The 20,096-nt window shown below is 41.4% G+C and overlaps 1 protein-coding gene across 4 annotated transcripts in view; it reads right to left on the bottom strand.

Annotated features, from left to right (window-relative positions):
• Positions 1-20,096, bottom strand: part of ASTN2 (astrotactin 2) — a 988,433-nt gene that overhangs the window by 527,205 nt on the left and 441,132 nt on the right. For 3 of the 4 annotated variants that reach the window (XM_050759610.1, XM_050759612.1, XM_050759613.1), the window contains 3 exons: positions 14,685-14,769; positions 14,094-14,168; positions 13,188-13,325 (listed from right to left, as the gene is read on the bottom strand). In XM_050759610.1, coding sequence (XP_050615567.1) covers positions 13,188-13,325; positions 14,094-14,168; positions 14,685-14,769 — 298 coding nt within the window. The remainder of the gene's footprint in view (positions 1-13,187; positions 13,326-14,093; positions 14,169-14,684; positions 14,770-20,096) is intronic. The other variant, XM_050759611.1, reaches the window with a different exon arrangement.

The following is a 20,096-nucleotide window of genomic DNA, read 5'->3' as shown; positions in this document are numbered from 1 at the left end:
CCTCTGCCCACTCCCCAAATATGTGTGTGTGCTTTGAAAGATACCCCATAGGAACCAAATCCCCCATTTTCTGATGTTTGGTTTAACTTGTATAGCCTCTAAGCCATGATGGACTAATCTGGTATTACTTGATGTCTTCAGGAATGCTGGTCCTGAACTTGCTCCTACTTGAATAGTGTTGGAGAGATTGTAGAAATAGACTTCATTTCTTAAAGATTTATGACATTTGTTCACATATTAACGTCCCTGGGAAACCTGCCAGCAAGGAAATCAATGTAGCAACTTCATTTATAATAGGGTTTCTCAAACCTTTTAAATTATGGAATCCTCCTTTTTAATTTTGTTGCATCTACTAACCCCAAAGTACTAGTGTTATTTGGAACCACTGCAAGATAATGTGTGTTGTCATAATATAATACAATAGGCACTGGGATGCAAGAAATTTTGATAGGGCTGTTTTGATGGTAGAGTGTTTATAAGTAAGAGGATTGAATGATACTTGGAGATAGTGTAAAGGTGTTTGTTAAGCAATTTAGTAGTAATATCAAAACATCTTCGTGAGCATACCAACAGAGCCACATAAAATTAATGTCATTGCAATTTTCTATGTCCTCTCTCTGAGCCATTTACTGTGCTTAGAACTCGGAATGCAATGACGGTTAAGATTCAGTCCATGAACTCTAGAAACACATAGATTACCAGGTGAGGACAGAAAGGGATACTAAACTATAATTGGCTCCAGTGCAATATAATGCAATGCCCTGACCTTTACATCTGAAAAAAATATTTTAGCAGCATGAACATACCAATGAGGTGCCTATGACTCTGGAGGGCACATTCTCAAAAGGAAGCTCAGAGGAAGTGATGCATCTGTAAGACTGGAATGGATGAAGAGTAGTGTGCTAGGTACACTGGGGACTGTGAGCACTGGGCTATTTTAGGCAGAGGGAGCGTACTGGAAAAGGCAAGGAAAATGGAAAGTGGACAGCATTTTGAGGAAATAGCAACTGGGGACACGGTGGTAGATGAGACCAGAGGGTATGATGGCCAGATTGTGAAGTGCTATTGAATGCCGGCTGAAACAGTATGGATTTTTATTTTGAGGCAGTTGAAGGTGGGGTTCTAAATGGTTTTAAGTAGGAAATAGCCATGGCCCACTTGGTACAGCGGTTGGACTGGGGATGTGCACAGAGTGTGGTGGGGACTGAAAGCAGTGAAACTATGTATGAGGTCCTGAGTCAGAAAGTATCCATGACGATGGAGAGGAATGACCATTTTTGAGTATATTTTGAAGGTAGGATGAAAGAACTTGGGACTTTCCTCCATGTGCTCCTCCAAACTCACTCTCAGCTTATCCTTCTCCTGCCTTGTGCTCAGGAGGCTGACTTTGATGGATGGACTTGATGGGCTCTTATAGTTGGCTTCTCTCTGGGTTCAGCAAATGGCAGCATCAGCAGGAGGTTTGGTAAGAAGTGGTTGGGTACAGTTGGGACATTTGTTTTCCTGGCTCTTTTGCTGCAGAGTCACCATGAGCTGTGTGTATCCCTTGACTAAAGGCCACAGTTCCATGGAATTCCCTTTCCATATTTTTGTAACTTCACCCTCACCTTGACCCAGACACTCGCCACAGGGCACTGCAGATCTCTTGTTGCTTTTCTGGAACTTTCCCTCAATTTTGTGCATAGTCCCCTTTCAAATCTCCCCAAGTCTGAGCATGCCACCTGTTTCTTGCTGGGAACCTCTTTGATATTAGTCTCCTTGTTTGGTGAGAAGGAAAGGAGTTAAACCTAAGGTACAGATAAATTAATTATTCATTGACATATCCAACTCATCTTTCTGACTAGACTGCCCTGGTGTGTGCATGTGTGTGTATGTGTGTGTGTGTGAGTGTGTATGTTGTCTACTGGGTGGTTGATGCCTATTGGGCAGAGTGAGATACGCTAAGGGAAACATAGTTCTACTCAGCTGCAATGAGTGGGCCTTAAAAGGCAGAATGGTTTCTCATTTTAGCTTATCTTGATCACTGTCCCTGAGCTGCTGTCTGCATAATTGAAAATATGACCTGTTTAGGTGAGACAGAGTGAGGCTTTCCAGGAAACACTGTGAGACCATGGCAGGCAACGAAGCAGGAGGCAATGAGATGTCTATCAGCAGAAGGTAGATTCCATCACTCAGGACTGTCCATGCAATGGCAGAGGATAGAAAATATGCATCAAAAGGTCCCTTCCAGTCTGTGAGTTTATAATTGTTTAAACAAGCCTTTGAAACTATAGGACACAATTCAAGGGCCCTATGATGCGGGTAGTTTGTTTATAGCTTAGAGTGCTCCCTTTTAATATAAGTGACAATGATAGTGCCAGACAGTATCTAGGAAGCACCTACATGGACGCCTTTACTTTGCTGCAAGCCAGAAATTTATTTCAGGAAATGTATTGGCACCAAGATAAGATTATCCAAATATATCCTCTGAGATAGCATAGATGGATGGAAACTTGTGGATAAGACAGTTCCATTTCAAATTCATCCTCGGCATCTCCATTCACATGACTGTCCTTTCTCTCATGTCTCAGCAACAAAAGTTACCTCTTCATTTTGTAGGGGAACACAGTGAGGTCATGACATAGGAAATAGGGAGGACTTCTAAATACCATCAAGTTCAGAGATGGCAAACACATGACCTTTCTGTTACAACTCCTCGTCCAACACTGAAGGTGGGCAAATGAGTTCATCATGACACTTTTCCCAGCTGAGTCTGTTTGTAGTCTCAGAAACCTTCCCAGCATATCTTAGGCAGCTCCTAACCATGTATCTGAGTTGGCATGTAGGCTGGTTAATGGCTGCCATCTTTGATTTAGTGCAACCTGTTAGAGGAATAAACTTCAAAATCCAGGGAGAATTTTGAAGACATGGGTTGGAATAGATTTGCAGTTCACGGTCCTCTCAATTATTTCCATGACTGTATCTGTACATTGTGACCGTGTCCCCTAATGATAGATGACTAAGCCAGGGTTGGACTTCTAACATGTGACAGACTTCTCTAGGATTTTTCAAAAGGAGACTCAGGGAAGAGAACTATTTCTCCCTGGTGTTAAGAGTCACAAAGAGCTTGGGGAGTCATGAGTATCACAACCCCTATCATGACAAGATGGGGAGTACGGAAAGAAAGTGGTTATACAATAGAAGAGAATGAAGCCCTCATGGAATGATGCAGAGAGGAAAAACAGAATCCTAATATCATCTAACTCCCTCAATCTTCCTCATTCCTGTGGCTGAGCTGATCTCTTGTCCTTCCCATGATGTTATTCCAATACAGTTGTCATTAAGCTAACTTGAATTGGGTCTCTGTCCCCTGAATCCGAAACGATCCTGATGAATACAGAGCAGAAAAGGCTTCCATGCAGGAAGTGAGGGAGGTGCCGTGGAATGATGAATGGGTGGATGGATGCGGTCTTCAGGTCAGAAGTCTATGTTCAAATTCCAATCCATCCCTTTACCATCTGTGCTGCCTAAAGCCTTATAATGTCAGCTTCCTCATCTGTGAAATGGGAGATAAAAATAGCTTCAATATCAGAAGATGGCTGTAAGGATCACTTACAGGAAGCTGAGCGGGAGGCCTCTGACCAAAAATGCTACTGATCGCTGTCTCCAGCTTGGGGTCAGGCTTCAAACCCAGGTATCCTGACCCCCAGCCCAGTATACGTGCCAAAAATCATACTTTCAGGTGTCTCTCTCTTTAATCTAAAGATCTGCAGACTCGTCTCAACATCAGAAGTCCCCTTTTAAAAGTGTTTAACTTCTAATGCAGATATAACAACTCGTTTCTCAGTTTCACTGTATCTGCAAAGCTTTCTATAATTCAACATCAAATATTTATTATTACATTTATTACAGTTTTAATAATTTAGCGTCTCCTGCATGTAAGATAGAAGCTTAGCTAACTGGTTCCCCTTTATCCAGCCTGGGTCACTTCAATATTTATATTCCAAAGTCTCCATTTGAGTTTCACTTAGCAGAGGCTGTCTTGAGCCCTCTATCTGAGCTGACAGTTGGTGCGTGCTACAGTCTCCCCAGTGGCGAAGACTTACAGAAATTTGGTGCTGAACAATGTTTGAAGAGATTTACCGAGCCTGGGCAGAAATTCATCCTAATAGACTTCACTTTTATTATGATTGCTAAACTAAAATGGGGAAAAATATGTATGTCTCTAGGCTCACTGGCTGAATGACAGGCAGTGGGGCTGGAAAGAGTGGAGGGCATAGGGTAGATCCACCTGCGAGGAAGCGTGGGGGCCTTTATAGTAATGTTTCTCAGAGGGGCTTCATTTTCTCTAAAAAAAAAAAAAAAAAAAGGAGCGATGTGGAGGTACCAGGAAAATGCTAATGCCCATATTCCATGAACCTAGCTGTGAGTTACCCACAGTCTTTCCCCTTCCCCATTTAATATTTCACCTCCTGCTTGCATAAAAAACACACACACTTAATAGACCAAATGCTCAACAAAGAGTAAGATATAAAGTCCAATGAACCTATTCCTCCATCTTACAGAGAATGCCCTTTCTTCCGCAACAGCCAGCATTTACTGAGCACTCACAAAACATCCTGAGTTGAAGTCCTGATTCTGCCACATACTACCCATGTGACCTTGCATGAATGACTTAACATCTTTTTTTTTTTTTTTTTTTTTTTTTTTTTTTTTTTTTGAGATGGAGCCTCGCTCTGTTGCCCAGGCTGGAGTGCAGTGGCGAGATCTCGGCTCACTGCAACCTCCACCCCTCCAGGTTTAAGCAATTCTCTGCCTCAGCCTCCAGAGTAGCTGGGATTACAGGTGCACGCCACCACGCCCGGCTAATTTTTTTGTATTTTGCCACCACGCCCGGCTAATTTTTTTGTATTTTTAGTAGAGACGGGGTTTCACCATCTTGGCCAGGCTGGTCTTGAACTCCTGACCTTGTGATCCACCTGCCTCGGCCTCCCAAAGTGCTGGGATTACAGGCGTGAGCCACCGCGCCCGGCCGAATGACTTAACATCTTTGTGCCTCAGTTTCTTCATCTGTAAGTAACAATAACTACATCATTGAGTTGTCGTGAGGAGTCAGAATGAAAACATGTAGAGCACTTAGACATTGACATCAAGCAAGTGATCAATAAATGTTAGTCATTATTATTAATGACTATGGGGCTAAAAGGATAAATGTGTTATCTCATTCCATTCTCAAAAAAACATTCAAAGATAGAGGGTGTGTTATCTTTGAGATAGGAAACTGAGGTTCAGAATTTACCTTACCCCAAGGTCAGCTAGTCAGTGGTGGAGCTGGGATTTGAGCCTAAGCAGTTTGGCTCCAGTGTCCATGCTATTCACTTTGCCCAATACCTCTTCTGTGTTTCAAGCAGGTAAGTGGGTTCCCTATTAAAGTTCTGTTGCCCTTTGGGAAAGGAACATTTGTGTGAGTAATCCGTGAGAAAAGGAAAAGTTTAGAGGAAGCATGATGGACTTGAGATTCTACCTGAAGAAGCCACCCCTCTATCAACATGCCTACTGAAAAGGAAAGCACACTTCTAGGTTGCCTACAATGCATGCACACACATGCACACATATACACACACACACTCATTAATGAAAGCTTGCAGAGCTGCAAAGGCAAGAAGTCAATTTCGCTCCCTTCCAACAGGAGAGAGATATCTTGAATATCAAATGATGTAAGACCGGTATCAAGGACCTTCCCCCTAGACTCTGCCGCCTGGATCCTTCGCAAGCCAAGTGCCCCCATGCAATGCATCGAGTGACTAGCCCTGACTCCTGCCTACTCCATGTGTCCTGTGCCCCGACCCTCCCTTCTGCCATCAATGCCCTTGCCATCGATGCACAATGTAATCCAGAGAAAGGAGGCACACATCCCTTCTTTATACTGCTCTGTACCATGAACTACATCTTTTAATCACTGACCACACTGCATCATATGGTTGCTTCCTTAACTGTACCATAATTCTACAATTCCTACTACTTCTAAAACTTCTCATTCATTGAACACCAGTTACATGTAATATACTGTACTAGCAATACTATACACATTATGTCATCCTAATAACCACTGTATGAGAAAAACACACTAATCTCCATCTTCCTGATTCTGACATTGAGGCTCAAAGAGGTGAACAAACTTGGCTCAAGTTAATTCTACACTCTTTCCTACTACTCCTCTTTCTGGTTTTTCTACTTCTAGAGCCTAGCACAATGTTCATTACACAGAGAAGTACCTGGTATGCATTTGTTGAGGATTGCACCTGGAGATACATGGCCCATGTTTCCAGCATGCACTATATCTGACTAGGGGTGCTGCCTAGTCCCAAGCCAGATTCCAGTATCTGGAGCAGTCACACAGGAACATCTGCTGGGGACCCTAGAGCAGTGAGTGAATACACTACCCTCAAGTACCCCTAGAGTCATTGCTGACTCTGCTAGTCCAGGTGGTTAACAGCTGAAAAAAGAGAGAGAAGAGGAGAGAAAAGAGCATGCATGTTCTGTCTGCTGTCCTTCTCTCCCATCATCAACTGCCATGCATCCATTGGCACTACACTGCAGCCAAACTGAAATGGAAGTTCCTCCTGGCCAGGTGTGGTGGCTCACACCTGGAATCCCAGCACTTTGGAAGGCCGAGGTGGGAAGATCACTTGAGGTCAGGAGTTTGAAACCAGCCTGGCGAAGATGGTGAAACCCCATCTCTACTAAAAGTACAACAATGAGCCAGGCGTGGTGGTGCATGCTGTAATCTCAGCTACTGTGGAGGGTGAGGCAGGAGAATAGCTCGAGCTTGGGAAGTGGAGGTTGCAGTGAGCTGAGATGGCACCACTGCACTCCAGCCTGGGTGACAGAGTAAGACTGTGTCTCCAAAAAAAAAAAAAAAAAAGTTCCTTCTTAGGCATGCCACACTTTGCCAGTTCAAGGCCCTGGGCCTTGCCCATGTATAAAACATCTCTGAGTTTTTCTTATTCAACATCTATTTTCTACCTGTCCTGCTTTTTCACTGGGGAACTATCCTACCAGGTGGTTAAGGTGCCCCTCATTCAACCGTGGTTTCAAGGGAAAGTTGGTGACCCAGGTCTGGCTACTTGGAGCGCTTTGTCTCTTGAGAGATTGATGTGGGATATTGGCAAAGATCCCAAAATAGGCCAAAGAGAGGCATCATAGCTTAGAGATGAGGAACATGGACTCAAGAATCAGACTCTCATGATTCAAAACCTGGTTCTATTACTTACTGGCTGTGTGACCTTGGGCAAGGTACATAATGCTCTCTGTGCCTCAGTTTCCCCATGCATTAAATGGAGCTAATAATGAGTGAAGATTAAATGAACTTATTCCAGTAAAGCACTTGGAACAGTGCCACCTAAGCAAGGATGTGCGATTATTGCTGTTCCTCAGTACCAGGACTTCTGCATAAACCACTGGGAAAGGGGGCATCTCATTACTTTGGCAATGCTTAATTGTGGTTGTAAGCCTGGAGAGGTCAGTAACAGTGTGCCTGAAAAAGAAAAACAGAAAAACAGAATGTACCAGAGAAACACAGAGATGAAGGACAAAAAGAAACAGGAATAGTGAGTCCCAACATTTGGGAACATAAAAACCTTACTATGCCAAAAGCCATTGGCACTCTGGACTTTTCAAGCCCTCATATCTTTTGTTTTCTACTTAAGCCAGGTGGTTCATTCCTTGTTTTGATATCAAGTGCATTTGTACTCAACCTTTAGTGAGCGTTAGAATCACCTGAGGATTTCTTCAACCAGAATTCTGGGCCCACCTCCAAAATACCTAATTTAGCAGGTGTATTATTACATAGATTCTGTGGCTGCTGCAACAAATCACCACAAACTGGGGCGGCTTCAAACAACCAGAAATCTGAAATCAGTATGCCTGGGCAAAAATCAAGGTGTCAGCAAGGTGGTCCTCCCTCTGGAGCATCTGGGGAACAATCTTTTCTTTGCCTCTTTCAGCTTCTGGCGGAAGCTGGCATTCTGTGGCTTATGGTTGCCTCACTCGGTCTCTAACTCCATCTTCAAACTGCCTCTCCACTGTGCATGTCACATCTCACTGTGCTTCTTTCTTCTAAGGGCACTCATTATGGTGTTTCAGACCTGTCCAGATAATTCAGAATAATCAACCTATGATAAGATGCGGTGTAACATCTGCAAAGACCCTTTTTCCAAACAACATAATATTTATAAGTTCTAGGAGTTAGGATCTGATGATACCTTTGGGGATCATTGTCAGACTACACTAGATATGAGAATTTACATTTCTAATACATTTCTAGGTCATACTAATGCTACTGGTCCAGGGAATACACTTTGAAAACCAGTGAGCTAGTGACTTCCTGCTAATACTTCAAAATTTGGCATAGAAGCTGTAAGTCCTTTCTTTCAACCTCCAGGTGGGTTTGACCACCTCTGATTTTGTGTCTTTTCTCTGCCTTGAACTTTCCCTCTATCTTCTTCAACTGTCACAAAGTATGACATTTTTTGTTTGCAATTTTGACTCATTTAATGCCCTGAAATCTTTGTCTTATTTTTATATCTCTATTACTTAGTTTAAAATATGGTAGGTGTTCAGTAAATTCTCAGTACTTGGAATTGAAAGGCCAAAAGAGCAAGGAGATATTCCTAATTCTATTCAGAACTAAGTCAATGTGAAAACTGTCACCAAGTGAGCCATGCCAGCTTGCACTCTGATATCCCATTATTCTTTCAACATTGTTCAGGAATTAACAGTATTTCACCATTTCATTTTCATTGACTTGAGATCACAGAAAAATGACTGAGGGGCTCCAAAACTGGGCTTTGTGGGTGATTATTATTCCAACTATAATAGCTATTCTCATATTTCTCTTATAAGAAGAATCTGCTCCAGGTGAAATTGTGAAGAAGGCCCGGTATGCAGTAATAAGTGTTGTTTGTCATGCTTCTCCCTCCACAAGCATCTTTTATTCCATCTCTCAAGTTGGTCTCTTGTTTCATGCTCCTTGCTATGTCATGAAACTCCTGAAAGCAGAGGCGGACTGTATTCATCTCTGTATTCCTATGGTACCTGGCACAGTATCTGGTACACAGGAGGGGTCCAGCTAAGATTTTTCAGAATTAAAATATATCTGTATGCAATTCAGCTAGAGATTCGCTCTTCCACCTTTGTAGCTGGCATCATTAGTGTCTCAAATGCTAAAAATCTCATTCCCAGCAGCTTCCTGCTAGGATAGGCTGGAGAATGGGAGCTGTCCAGGGGAGAGTTTTCTCTTGCCCTTCAACCTCTCACACTTGAAAGCCTTCCCCCTCACCTAGATTGCACAAAGCCAAAGCTTAGCCACAGTTCTTGATTAATTGGCAAGGTTCTCTCTCTTGAAAATATTTGCCTAATTCCCTCAATCAGATACATCTTTCTTTTCCAATCCTTTCCAGTCCCCTAGGGCACTCTATGTTTACCACACATGTGACTCTTCATTCATTCTATAACCATGTCCATGTACATAAAGCCACAGACCTAGCATACTGAACTGGAATTTATAGACTCATTTAAGTCTCCCCCAAAGCCCATGACAAAGTGGTTAATATGAATCCTCAATACTGAGCAACTATTGATTTTAAGATGCACCATAGGTTGTATGTAGCCTTTCAGCAAAAACATGAGAAAGTAATGAAAAGATAAAGAGAACAAAAGTCACTATGTTACAATAAGGAGCATGATAACTAACGTTTCTAAAGAGTTCACCACATAGCAAACTCACCGCTTTACATGTAATATATCACTTAATCTTCATCACTCCATATATGCTATGAGATTTTTATTTCCATTATTCTCAAGGAGAAAACACAGCTCCAGAAAAGCTCCTGCAGTAAGCAAGTGATGGAGCTAAGATTTGCACTCAGGCAATTTGCTTGAGTTCCATAGCCTATGCCCTTGGACAATAAACTTTATGTTTAATCAAAATATAGAATACACAGAGAAAAGTGTGAAGCTCAGTGAATTTTCACAGAGTTAAAACACTCATGTAACCACCAGCCATAACAATCAATCAAACATTATCAGCATCACATAAGCCCACTCATAGTTCCCCATGTCACCACCCTCTCCATCGCCCAGAAGTAATCTCTATCCTTTCTTCTAACATCATAAATTAGTTTTCTACTAATTAGTAAAACTAGTTTTTTTGTTTTTATATAAACATATTAATATTATTTTGTGTTTGGTTTCCAAAATTCTGTATTATATTTGTTAGATTCATCCAAGGTGCTATGTATGGTTACTGTGTTATTTCATATTCATTCTTAAAGATATTCTATTGTGTTATTATTCCATAATTTATTTATCTAATTTTTCGCTGATGAGTATTTGTATTTTTTTTTCTAGCTTTCTAGCAGTACAAATGAGTGCTTCTATTCGTATTTTTGTAAGTCCTACTTGTGGTACACATTTCCATATTTCTGTTATACATACCCTTATGGGTGAAGCTGATGGGCTATAGGAGATATAGGAGATATATACCTCCAACTTTAGTAGATACCACTCCACAGGTTTACATAGTGGTCATACTTATTTATATTCTCACTATAAAAATATGAAAGCCACAGTTGTTCCATATCCTTCCTAACATTTGTTATCATTAGTTATTTTAAATGTAGCTGCCTTGGTAAGTCACAGTCTGTACATTTAACTACTAAGTTGTTCTGCCTACTGTAGTGTGAGATCTCATAATTGTCCAAGAATTTATCACAGATTAAAAATCAAAGAATCAACTTGCAATGCACGTTCAAGCTTTCCTTTCCGATCCTACTGTAATGCTTACCTTCCGTTTTCCTTTAACTCTGCTTTTCCGCATAGTCTTTCCTCTAATCTCTCTGTTGTGATTCCAGGGCAGTATTATTGGCTATCTATAATTATGATCTATTATTTATTAAATTTCTAACATATCATCTGACTGGAACTTGTTAATTCTCTAAACGCCCATGATATGCTTGCCTGGGCAATGTCATGTCAGACAAGGTTTATTAGTGCAGCTTGGAAAACTGAATCTACATAGTGCAGATTCTCTCAAATGGTGATGATTGCAATCTTTTATCCCCTATTGCAGATCAGGGATTGAAATGTGGCTTCATCTCTTACTAGTGAAGGCATTACCTCTATGCCTCAGGTTTGTTTATTTATTTTGGAATCTGAAAAATGAGCACCACCTCATGGAACTGATGTAAGAATGTGATAATACTATTGAAGTACTCGGCACTTAGAAAATGATCAATAGATATGAACTATGATTATTATTATTACCTTCTGTGAGGAAGGCACTGTTATTATCCCCATTTTGCAGACAAATAAACGAAAACATAGAGAATTAAACTTGGCCACCGTGATGACACAGTTCACACTTGGTAGAGATGGAATTCTAAAGCAGCCCTATCCAGCTCCAGAGTATGCGTTCCCATCAGCCAGCCTGAGAGCTGTATCATCTGAATCTCCACTGAAATCATGGATGCAATGTCAACAGGACAGAACTCTGAGGAAAGCTAGTCAAGACTTTCTTTTCAGCTGATTTCTAACAAAGTAACTGTGTCTCTTTAAGAATAGTCTTTTAAACCAGATGGTCCTTGCTTTATCTTTAAAATATGTAATGCAGAGAAACCTTAGCACATGCTTTACTAAAACCTCATATACTTTAATTCTATCAAAGATGAAAACAATGGTAAATATCAATGAATCAGTAGGTGAATGTGTATGTGAAGCTATTTTAGTTCCTAGTAATCGCTATTTCATACCCTAAGTGCCATCTTTTTATAAACCTATTCTTTTTAAAACATCCTCTTTTGGGAAATGCTAATAGCCTAAAAAAGCATGATAAGTTCATCCCTCCCAGTGAAAGCTGACAAGGTGAGAGTAAAAACATTGTAAAGTAAGAGAGTTGGGTTCTAGGAGCTTTCTGTCAAGATGCCATAGAAATACTGATAGCATCGTGATTTAGAATGACCCAAGGCAACTATGGAGCTGTTGAAAAACAGTCACTGGTAGTTGGGGGGGCCATGATATAGTTCTAGTTCACGAGCCAATAAGCTGTGTACAAGTCAGTCTTAGAAGTAAAACTACTCTATTCTTGGTAACATCAGAATTTCTAGAATGCTTCCCCTAATCAAATTGAGAGAAATAAGCCCTCCACTAGAAAGCTCCGGAACAGTGCTAAGATCAGATCTAAGACCACAGACTTAATTAAATCAATAAACATTTAATAGATGTCCAATATGTACTAGGGGCTAGGGATTAAAAAGCTAAATAAGTTATTTTCCTTGACCTTGAGAAGTGCACCATAATGGGGCAGAATGATATGTAAGCATCTAATTAGTACGCAGTAGAGTAAGTCTATAATGAAGTTAGCTACAAGCTGCAGGATAATGTAAAGTGAAATGTAGTCTCCATGCTTTTATAAGTTAAGAACAAAAGATTTAGCCTGGACTTTTTTTTTTTTTTTTTTTTTTTTTTTGAGACGGAATCTCACTCTGTTCCCCAGGCTGGAGTGCAGTGGCTCGATCTCAGCTCACTGCAACCTCCGCCTCCCGGGTTCAAGCGATTTTCCAGCCTCATCCTCCCAAGTAGCTGGGATTATAGGCACGCACCATCACATCAGGCTAATTTTTGTATTTTTAGTAGAGACCAGGTTTCACCAAGTTGGCCAGGCTGGTCTAGAACTCCTGACCTCAGGTGATCCACCTGCGTCGGCCTCCCAAAGTGCTGAGATTACAGGTGTGAGCCACCACGCCTGGCCTTTAGCCTGAACATTTAAAATTCATAAATTAGCCCAAAGTACATCCCATGGACTACAACAGAAAGCATCCCATTTTCTAAACTGTTGCCTTTGTGACTCTCCAACATACTGTTAAGTAAAGATAAGATCATTAATGATCCTGTGATGAGCTAGATAATGCATCAGCCTCTCTTATATTTAATATAAATCTAAAAGGAAAGCAATAGTGTTGAAACGTAAGGCATTGAGACACAGTGATGGAGGTCACATCTAAGAGTTCAGGAGCACGGAATATTTGACAGTGTTCTTTACGTCAACTAAACAGCAAGAACACTCCTTAGGAGTTCCTGTGGTACTCCAACAGGGGGACTTCCAAGGTTTTAAGAAGTACTTGTGCAGAGAACTGGAGACGATTCCCTACCTGACGTCTGCAGGGTCTTCCGTGACGAGCACATCGGTCTTGCAGCTGGCCAGGGGGTTGATGGACAGCTCCACCGGCGGAACCACAAAGCTTTTGCTGACAGGAAGCCAGAGGCCTTGGCCCAAGCTGAAAGTAGACCTGCAATGTAAGAGTTTCCATTGGGGAACTCCCTGGGAAGCAGAGAGCAAACAGACAAAAGGGGCCCCTGTTCCCATCCCTTCTAGGGCAATTTCCTAATTCTCCACCCATGTCCCCTGCATTATTTAAGGAATGATGTCGGCCAACTTTCTCCAGAACTGGATGATCATTTCTCAAATCTGTTAAACATTTAGCTCATGAATTGCTTTGTGTTACTAAGTTCCTTTTCCTGATTTACTAGTGGACTCCGTGAGGATAGGGACCATTGCCGCTCTGATTTTCCAGCAGTCCTGACATACAGCAGGAGTTCCACAAGCGACTGCTATGTCAGCAGGGACAGTCTGGCACAAAGGTTAAGAGCACGGACTTTGAATCAGTTTGAACTAAAATCTGATTTCCAGTTCTGCCACTTAATTTGCTGTATGTCTTTATCTACATGTGTATTGAAGTTTTACACAAGATTTTGTGGAGGTGGTGGGAAGAGGTTCTATGGTTACAGAGTATTTTTAAACCACTGGACTTAATAATCAGTAATGTCTCCTCCAGTTCAAGTATCTGAGTCTATAAGTCTAGCTGCCAGACAAATGGGAATTAGATTCCCATAGCAACCTGGGCCATGATGGTACATTAGTGCCAGGGAGGGTTGTTTTGTACTCAGTGCAGCTCAGAAGAGCACAGGCTCAATAGTCTAAGGATGCATGACCACATCTTCCTATCAGTCCTTTCTCCATTTCCCAGAATTATGCCCAAACAAGAAAGCCAACTCACCTGAGAATCTTTTCAGGGGCTTGCTCCCCTGTCACCAGATCATAGCCCCTCTCAAGTGTCGTGTAGGGCCAAGGTCTACGGGAAGAAGGAGAGGGGAGAGGAGATGACATTAGTCAGAGGCAGGTAGGATTCGCGCGTGGCCACTGCTCTAGAGCAGCTTTACAAACAACCACATTCTGCAGAAGTAATTATTGGGCAAGACTATTTATATTATAAAAGAATGTCTCCAATTTACAGAAGGATTCAGCACTTTCATAAAGTGTACATGTCCATTCAGGAGTCTGTTTGAAAATGTTATTCTTTTTCTTTGTCAGTCCACTTAAGAAAGTGTTCACTGACTACTTTGTTTGCGTGGGTGACTTAAATGTCAGCCTTTGTTCTCTAGAATATTCATCAATCATGTACCTTTAATACTAAAATGTGATTCCATGGGTTTTGCAGGAACACTACTTCCCATTGGGTTTTGCAGGAACATTACTGCTGCAGAGAAACAGTCTTCTTTGTGGAGATGCCTGGGGCCTCTGGTAACACAACAGAGGAGGTAAAACTTGGTCCTGCACTGTCCTGGACCTAAAGCCCTTTGTCACTCACCCTTCACTCTGTCCCCAGTCACTGCGCACACACAGGTGTCTGTGAACAGGGTCAGGGGCATAGCCTTCATAGCAGCTGCACTCTCCTGTAAGTGAAAAGAAAAACAATTATTGTGAAGTAGAGTCTCCCCAAATAGGCTTTTCTCCGGTTTGCCTGTTTTCCTAAGACTTATATGAAGTGAGCTGCTTAGTTTTAGAAAAGGCACATGGAAAGAGGGCAATCTGGTCCATTGACCACTGTGGTTAACAGAGTTTACTCCTTTGTTCATTCACTCATTTATTCCTTCAACAAGTCCTGGTCACACTTGGACAGGCGCTCAGCTCAGCAGTGGAGATACAGAGGTCAAAGTTGTAATCCAGCCGCTGAAGGAGCTCACAACTTAAGACAGGGAAACAGGAAGTGATCAGGTGGCTACAAATGGAGGTCGTCCTTTCAAATATTAAAATTACGATAAAGTGCATTTACTCTAGAGGCATAATCAGAAAACTGAGTTATCTCCATCTGAATGAAGAGGTCTTCACTTTCCATAAATCCCAAACTAAATGCCACCATCTCCAAGAAACCTTTGATTTCCCCCTTCAGAAAAATCCTGTCTGTAGTCTCCTGGTTTTATTTTGGGTTGTTTTTCATTTTAAAATTGTTTTTCCCCTCCTCCCCTTCCCTCTGCTGCCATCTCTTCTCTTGTCCTCTTTTCTCCTCTCCCTCTCTCTTGCCATTCTTTTTCATTTCCTTCCCTTCCATCCATTCGTTCATGAATCCATCCATCCATCCATTATTTTTTTTCAGGCCATGGCTTATGCTTGGTTGCATGAATGCTTGCTAGCATTACACACTACCTTAAGTACATTCTCTCATTGGCCAAGTTCATTTCAAGTGGCCAGCATATGTCCCATTTCCTAGCATATCTTCGGAGTCCAGAATCCTAGAAGTGATTTCAGAATCTCTCTGTCCTACTCCCAGCTGTTGTCATTTATTCTCTACTGTATACTTAAGGTATAGAATTTCTTTTTCTCTTTTTTTGAGACTGAGAGTCTCACTCCATCGCCCAGACTGGAGTGCAGTGGCATGATCTTAGCTCACTGAAACCTCCTCCTCCCAGGTTCAAGTGATTCTCCTGTCTCAGCTTCCCAAGTAACTGGGATTACAGGCATGAATCACCGTGCCCAGCTAATTTTTGTATTTTAGGTAGAGATGGGGTTTCATCATGTTAGCCAGGCTAGTCTCGAACTCCTGAACTCAAGTGATCTGCCCACCTCAGCCTCCCAAAGTGCTGGGATTATAGGTGTGAGCCACCGTGCCTAGCCTAGAAACATTTTTTGATTTAATGAGTTACTGCTTTTTTCTCTAAGGTGTATTTGTGGGATGCTTAAAGATGGTTTACCAAAAATAGATTCTATTTAAAACTGTGTTTGAGTAATACTACCCCATTCCTTAAAGCCAGTGTAGTGTGATTCTCCATCAGGGTGATACATACACGATTTTCACCAACTTATTTTCCTTTGGAAGCCTTGTTGGTGGAATGACTCACAGGATTATAATTCTATGGAAAACCTCTTGGGAAATGCTGGTAGGAATCGCCCTGGCTTTGCCTACTGCCTGGAATAGGGTTGGTGCTTAACAATATGAGTTGAATGAATAATCAACTATCTGTTATGGCTCTGGTAAACTTCCAGGCTAATGAGGTTGCCTTGTCTTCTTTCTCATCTTCTTGTAATCATATTTTCTCTCTCTCTCTGTATGTCTCTCTCTCACAGACACACACACACACACACACACACACAGATAAACCTGTCACCCTTGGATCCTACAGTGATCCTGATAGATAGGACCCAAAAGTTTTCAAATCATGTCCATGGAAATGTATTACTTCACAGAGATTTTGGGACTATGCAAATTTTATGTTTTACTTTTTCTTAAAGGTTTTATTTTTAAATTTTTAAAAATACAAAAACAAGAATAAACACTCAGATATCACATGCCAGAATTTAGGATACTGAAGAAAGTATCAGTTGCCAGATAAACTTATTTTATCCAGGCTTCAGGGGAAAAAAAAATAATCTCCTGTCATCTTTGTTTCATCTAAAAGGACACTGAGGATGAGTCAAGGTGCCAACAAGCTCATGCTATTTGCAACTACATATTTTGTGAATCAGGATTTTCTCAACTTTATACAACTAAAACACAACATTGTAGTAAATAGAATACTAGGGTAACACGGGTTCTACAACTATCACCCTTAACTCTGGATTTTGAAATGTATGTATTCATCAAGTAAAATTACTGTTCTCTCTGAAGAACTGTAAATGTTATATATTTGACCTTCTATGAAGCATTCTGAGTGTTTAAAAACACTGTAACTTGTTTTATAGATGACACTGCTGCTTAATCTTTGTATTCCCAGCACCTATTGACAAATAGCCTGCACTTCATGAATGCTGCCTGAACAAAAAATGGTAGTAAGACAGAGTATGGAGTGAAGAATGGGTCAGAGATAGTATTCAAAATATGCAGAATGAGGTTGTTGAAAGACACAAGGAGAGTCAGAAGACAGGTCCTTTTCCTCTTATCTGCTTACCTGGAAAATAAGGAAGGTTTGCTCACAGGTAAAAATGGTTTCTGTACTCCTCCCCTGCAACGTCACGCCTAGGGTCTTCCACCAAGTGGAAGTGCTGTAAGTATTGCTGCCTAATGAACTGATTGTTGCCAGAGGCAAGGGGAATGGAAAGAAAAGGCTAAGAGCCTTCAATGTGGACGAAAATAATTTACCAAAGGGGGGAGGGGCAGGAGTCACTAATGATGTGTTAAAATGCAACAGTCCCTTCATGAAATATTCACCACTTTAAACACGTCTAATATTAAAGATTAAAAGTCCTGGGATTTGTCCTCGAGACTCCCTGGACTGATTTATGATCTGCCACAAGCCACAGGCCTCATGATTCATAATGGCAGAGGTAAAATGGTTACCTCTGGCAAAGGAGTAGGAAGTCAGGCTGGGGTGGGCGAGGAGGGGCCAGCAAGGAGGATCCCTCTTCTTTATGGAAAGGGCAAAGGCTGAGGTCCCTGTCTCTCCTGCAGTGACCTGCAGGAGATAGCACAGTTCACTTCTTTCCTCTTTCTCTCGGTTTTGGAAATACTGGTGAGATTGAGAAATTTATTCAGAAAAAGGGTGCTGCTATGTTTTTCTTTCCTCCTTGTGTGCTTACTAGGCAAGTTTTCCCTGACTCACAATGGATCATTAGTTACTGATGCTCATTATACAACAAATACATATTTTGCAATTAAGAGGCATTCACCCTGGAGACCCCCATGAGGCTGCCTGGAGAACAGAAAGTAGGCAGACGGAAAAGCCCCTGAGTGCTAGCAGCTGGTGGACACGGTCCCATCCTCTTGCTCTCTCCCTAGTTGTGTGGCCTTAGTCACCTTTTTGGTTTCAGCTTTCTCATTTACAGAATAGGGATGATAGCAATGTCCATTTCCTAGAGCTGATGTAAGAACAAATTGAAATAGTAAAGAATAAAGCTAGTGGCTCAGGTGACAACTAGTCGATGGTGAAGAAGTGAGTTTCTGGGTACTATGCACACTACATGGGTGCAACATATGAATGTAACAAACCCGTAAATGTACCCCCTATATAAATAAAAGTTGAATTTAAAAAAAGTGTTTCCTTCCCTTTAATTCCAAGCTGGCCACTGGGTTCTGATATATATTTACATTTAGACAAAACTATCACCCCTAACTCCTTACATATTAGACATGTAGAGACACAAATTACCTCCTTTTGGGGCCTCAGTTTCTCCTTCTGTAAAACGGAAGGTTGGAGTAGATCACACATCAGTTCTGAGCACCAAGAGTCAGCTGTTTGCATTGCCTTTCCAAATCCCTAACCTCTGCTTTCTGGATACTGTTTGTTTTAGTTTCAGCTGCAACAATTCTTAGCAGCAGCCTGGGTCTCTAGCAAGATCTCCATCAATGCAATAGGTATTGGCTGTATTGACTCCTGTTTCCTATTTTGCTGGCTCAGCTAAATCTCCACTATTTGCAACCAGGCATTTCCTTCTTGTCAGATGCAAAGCCTCTGACAGCCAGAGCTGAGGGTAATTAACCTCTTCCCTGGGTGAGTCCTTTCTTCAACTCTGCTTCTGCACACCCAGAGCAGCAAGGCCATCAAAGAACAGTTCTCCAGGGATACATGTAACCGGGCTGACTGTGAACTCCCACACTCCCTATCCCTATAACTTTAGTACCTTCCTTGCTCACTACTGCATCTCAGCACCTCCTGCATTGCCTGGTGCAGAGTAGGGATTCAGTAAATAAATGCTAAATAGATAAAGGGATATATTTCACAATAGTAATGCCTATGCCAATGGAACAGGGCAATAATTTTTACTTGCCTGTTCCCCCACTAAGCTGGGAATTTCTTGATGGCAAAAACATTTTCTTAATCATCCTGTATTCTAATAATTAGTATAGTGCATGATAAAGGGTTGGCAAGTCATTTACTGAATGAATGAATGAATGAATGAATGAATGAATTAGCGAATTCATACATATATCATGATTATCATGAATTCAGGCTGAGTTCATTTAGAATAATGATGACTCTGCTGAGGACTGGAAGAAACTTTCTACATCCAAGATAGGTATTTGCCAAGGAAACAAAGAGTGCAAACACAAGTGCTGATGAAAGGTCCAAAATAGAATTTTATTTCACATCAGAGTAGAAAAGACCCTTCAAGACCAGCTAGTTCAAACTTTCCCAGTTTCATTATTCAGAAGAAGAAACTCAAGCTAAGAGAGTAAAGGAGTTTGTCCAAATCACTGGCCTAGCCTCTGGGCCAGCCGGGATGAAAACCCAGGGCTCTTGGCCGCCACTTCAGTGTCCTTTTGCTTCATTGGTGGTATCAATAGTTCAATGCATTCTGAAGCCTTTTGTAGCAATTATGTTGTACAAAAGGTTTTTTTGATATTACCAAGTTTTCTAAAAATGAGAGCATTTACAAACGGGTATTATTTAAACAGTAAAATGAATTTGAAATGCCCGTAAGTGCATTAAAGACATACATTTATGTGTTGTTAATAATGGAGACCTAAAAAAAGAATTCACTCTCTTCGTTATATTGGTTCTCATAAGGGAATTCAGTTAGATGGTTTTCTATCTGGCTAGTTACCAGAACTGTGTTATCAGCAGTAGATGAGTTGCGTTGATTTTAAAAGATTTACTCTTCATGTCTCCTGGCTGCCATTGGTTGAGGTCTCTTTCTATGTTGTATGCATTCTCAGTCCAGAAACTCTTGGGTAAAAACAACAGAACGCCTTGATCATGAACCATCTGTGTTCATCTCCTGTGAGGCTCTTCCAAACAGGACAGTGCCTTCTTGTTAATCACATAAGGCCAGTAGGCTGGTGAAATGG

Source organism: Macaca thibetana, chromosome 15 (assembly GCF_024542745.1).
Source record: "Macaca thibetana thibetana isolate TM-01 chromosome 15, ASM2454274v1, whole genome shotgun sequence".
Taxonomy (NCBI): domain Eukaryota; kingdom Metazoa; phylum Chordata; class Mammalia; order Primates; family Cercopithecidae; genus Macaca; species Macaca thibetana.
This window is presented reverse-complemented; position numbering and strand designations above follow the sequence as displayed.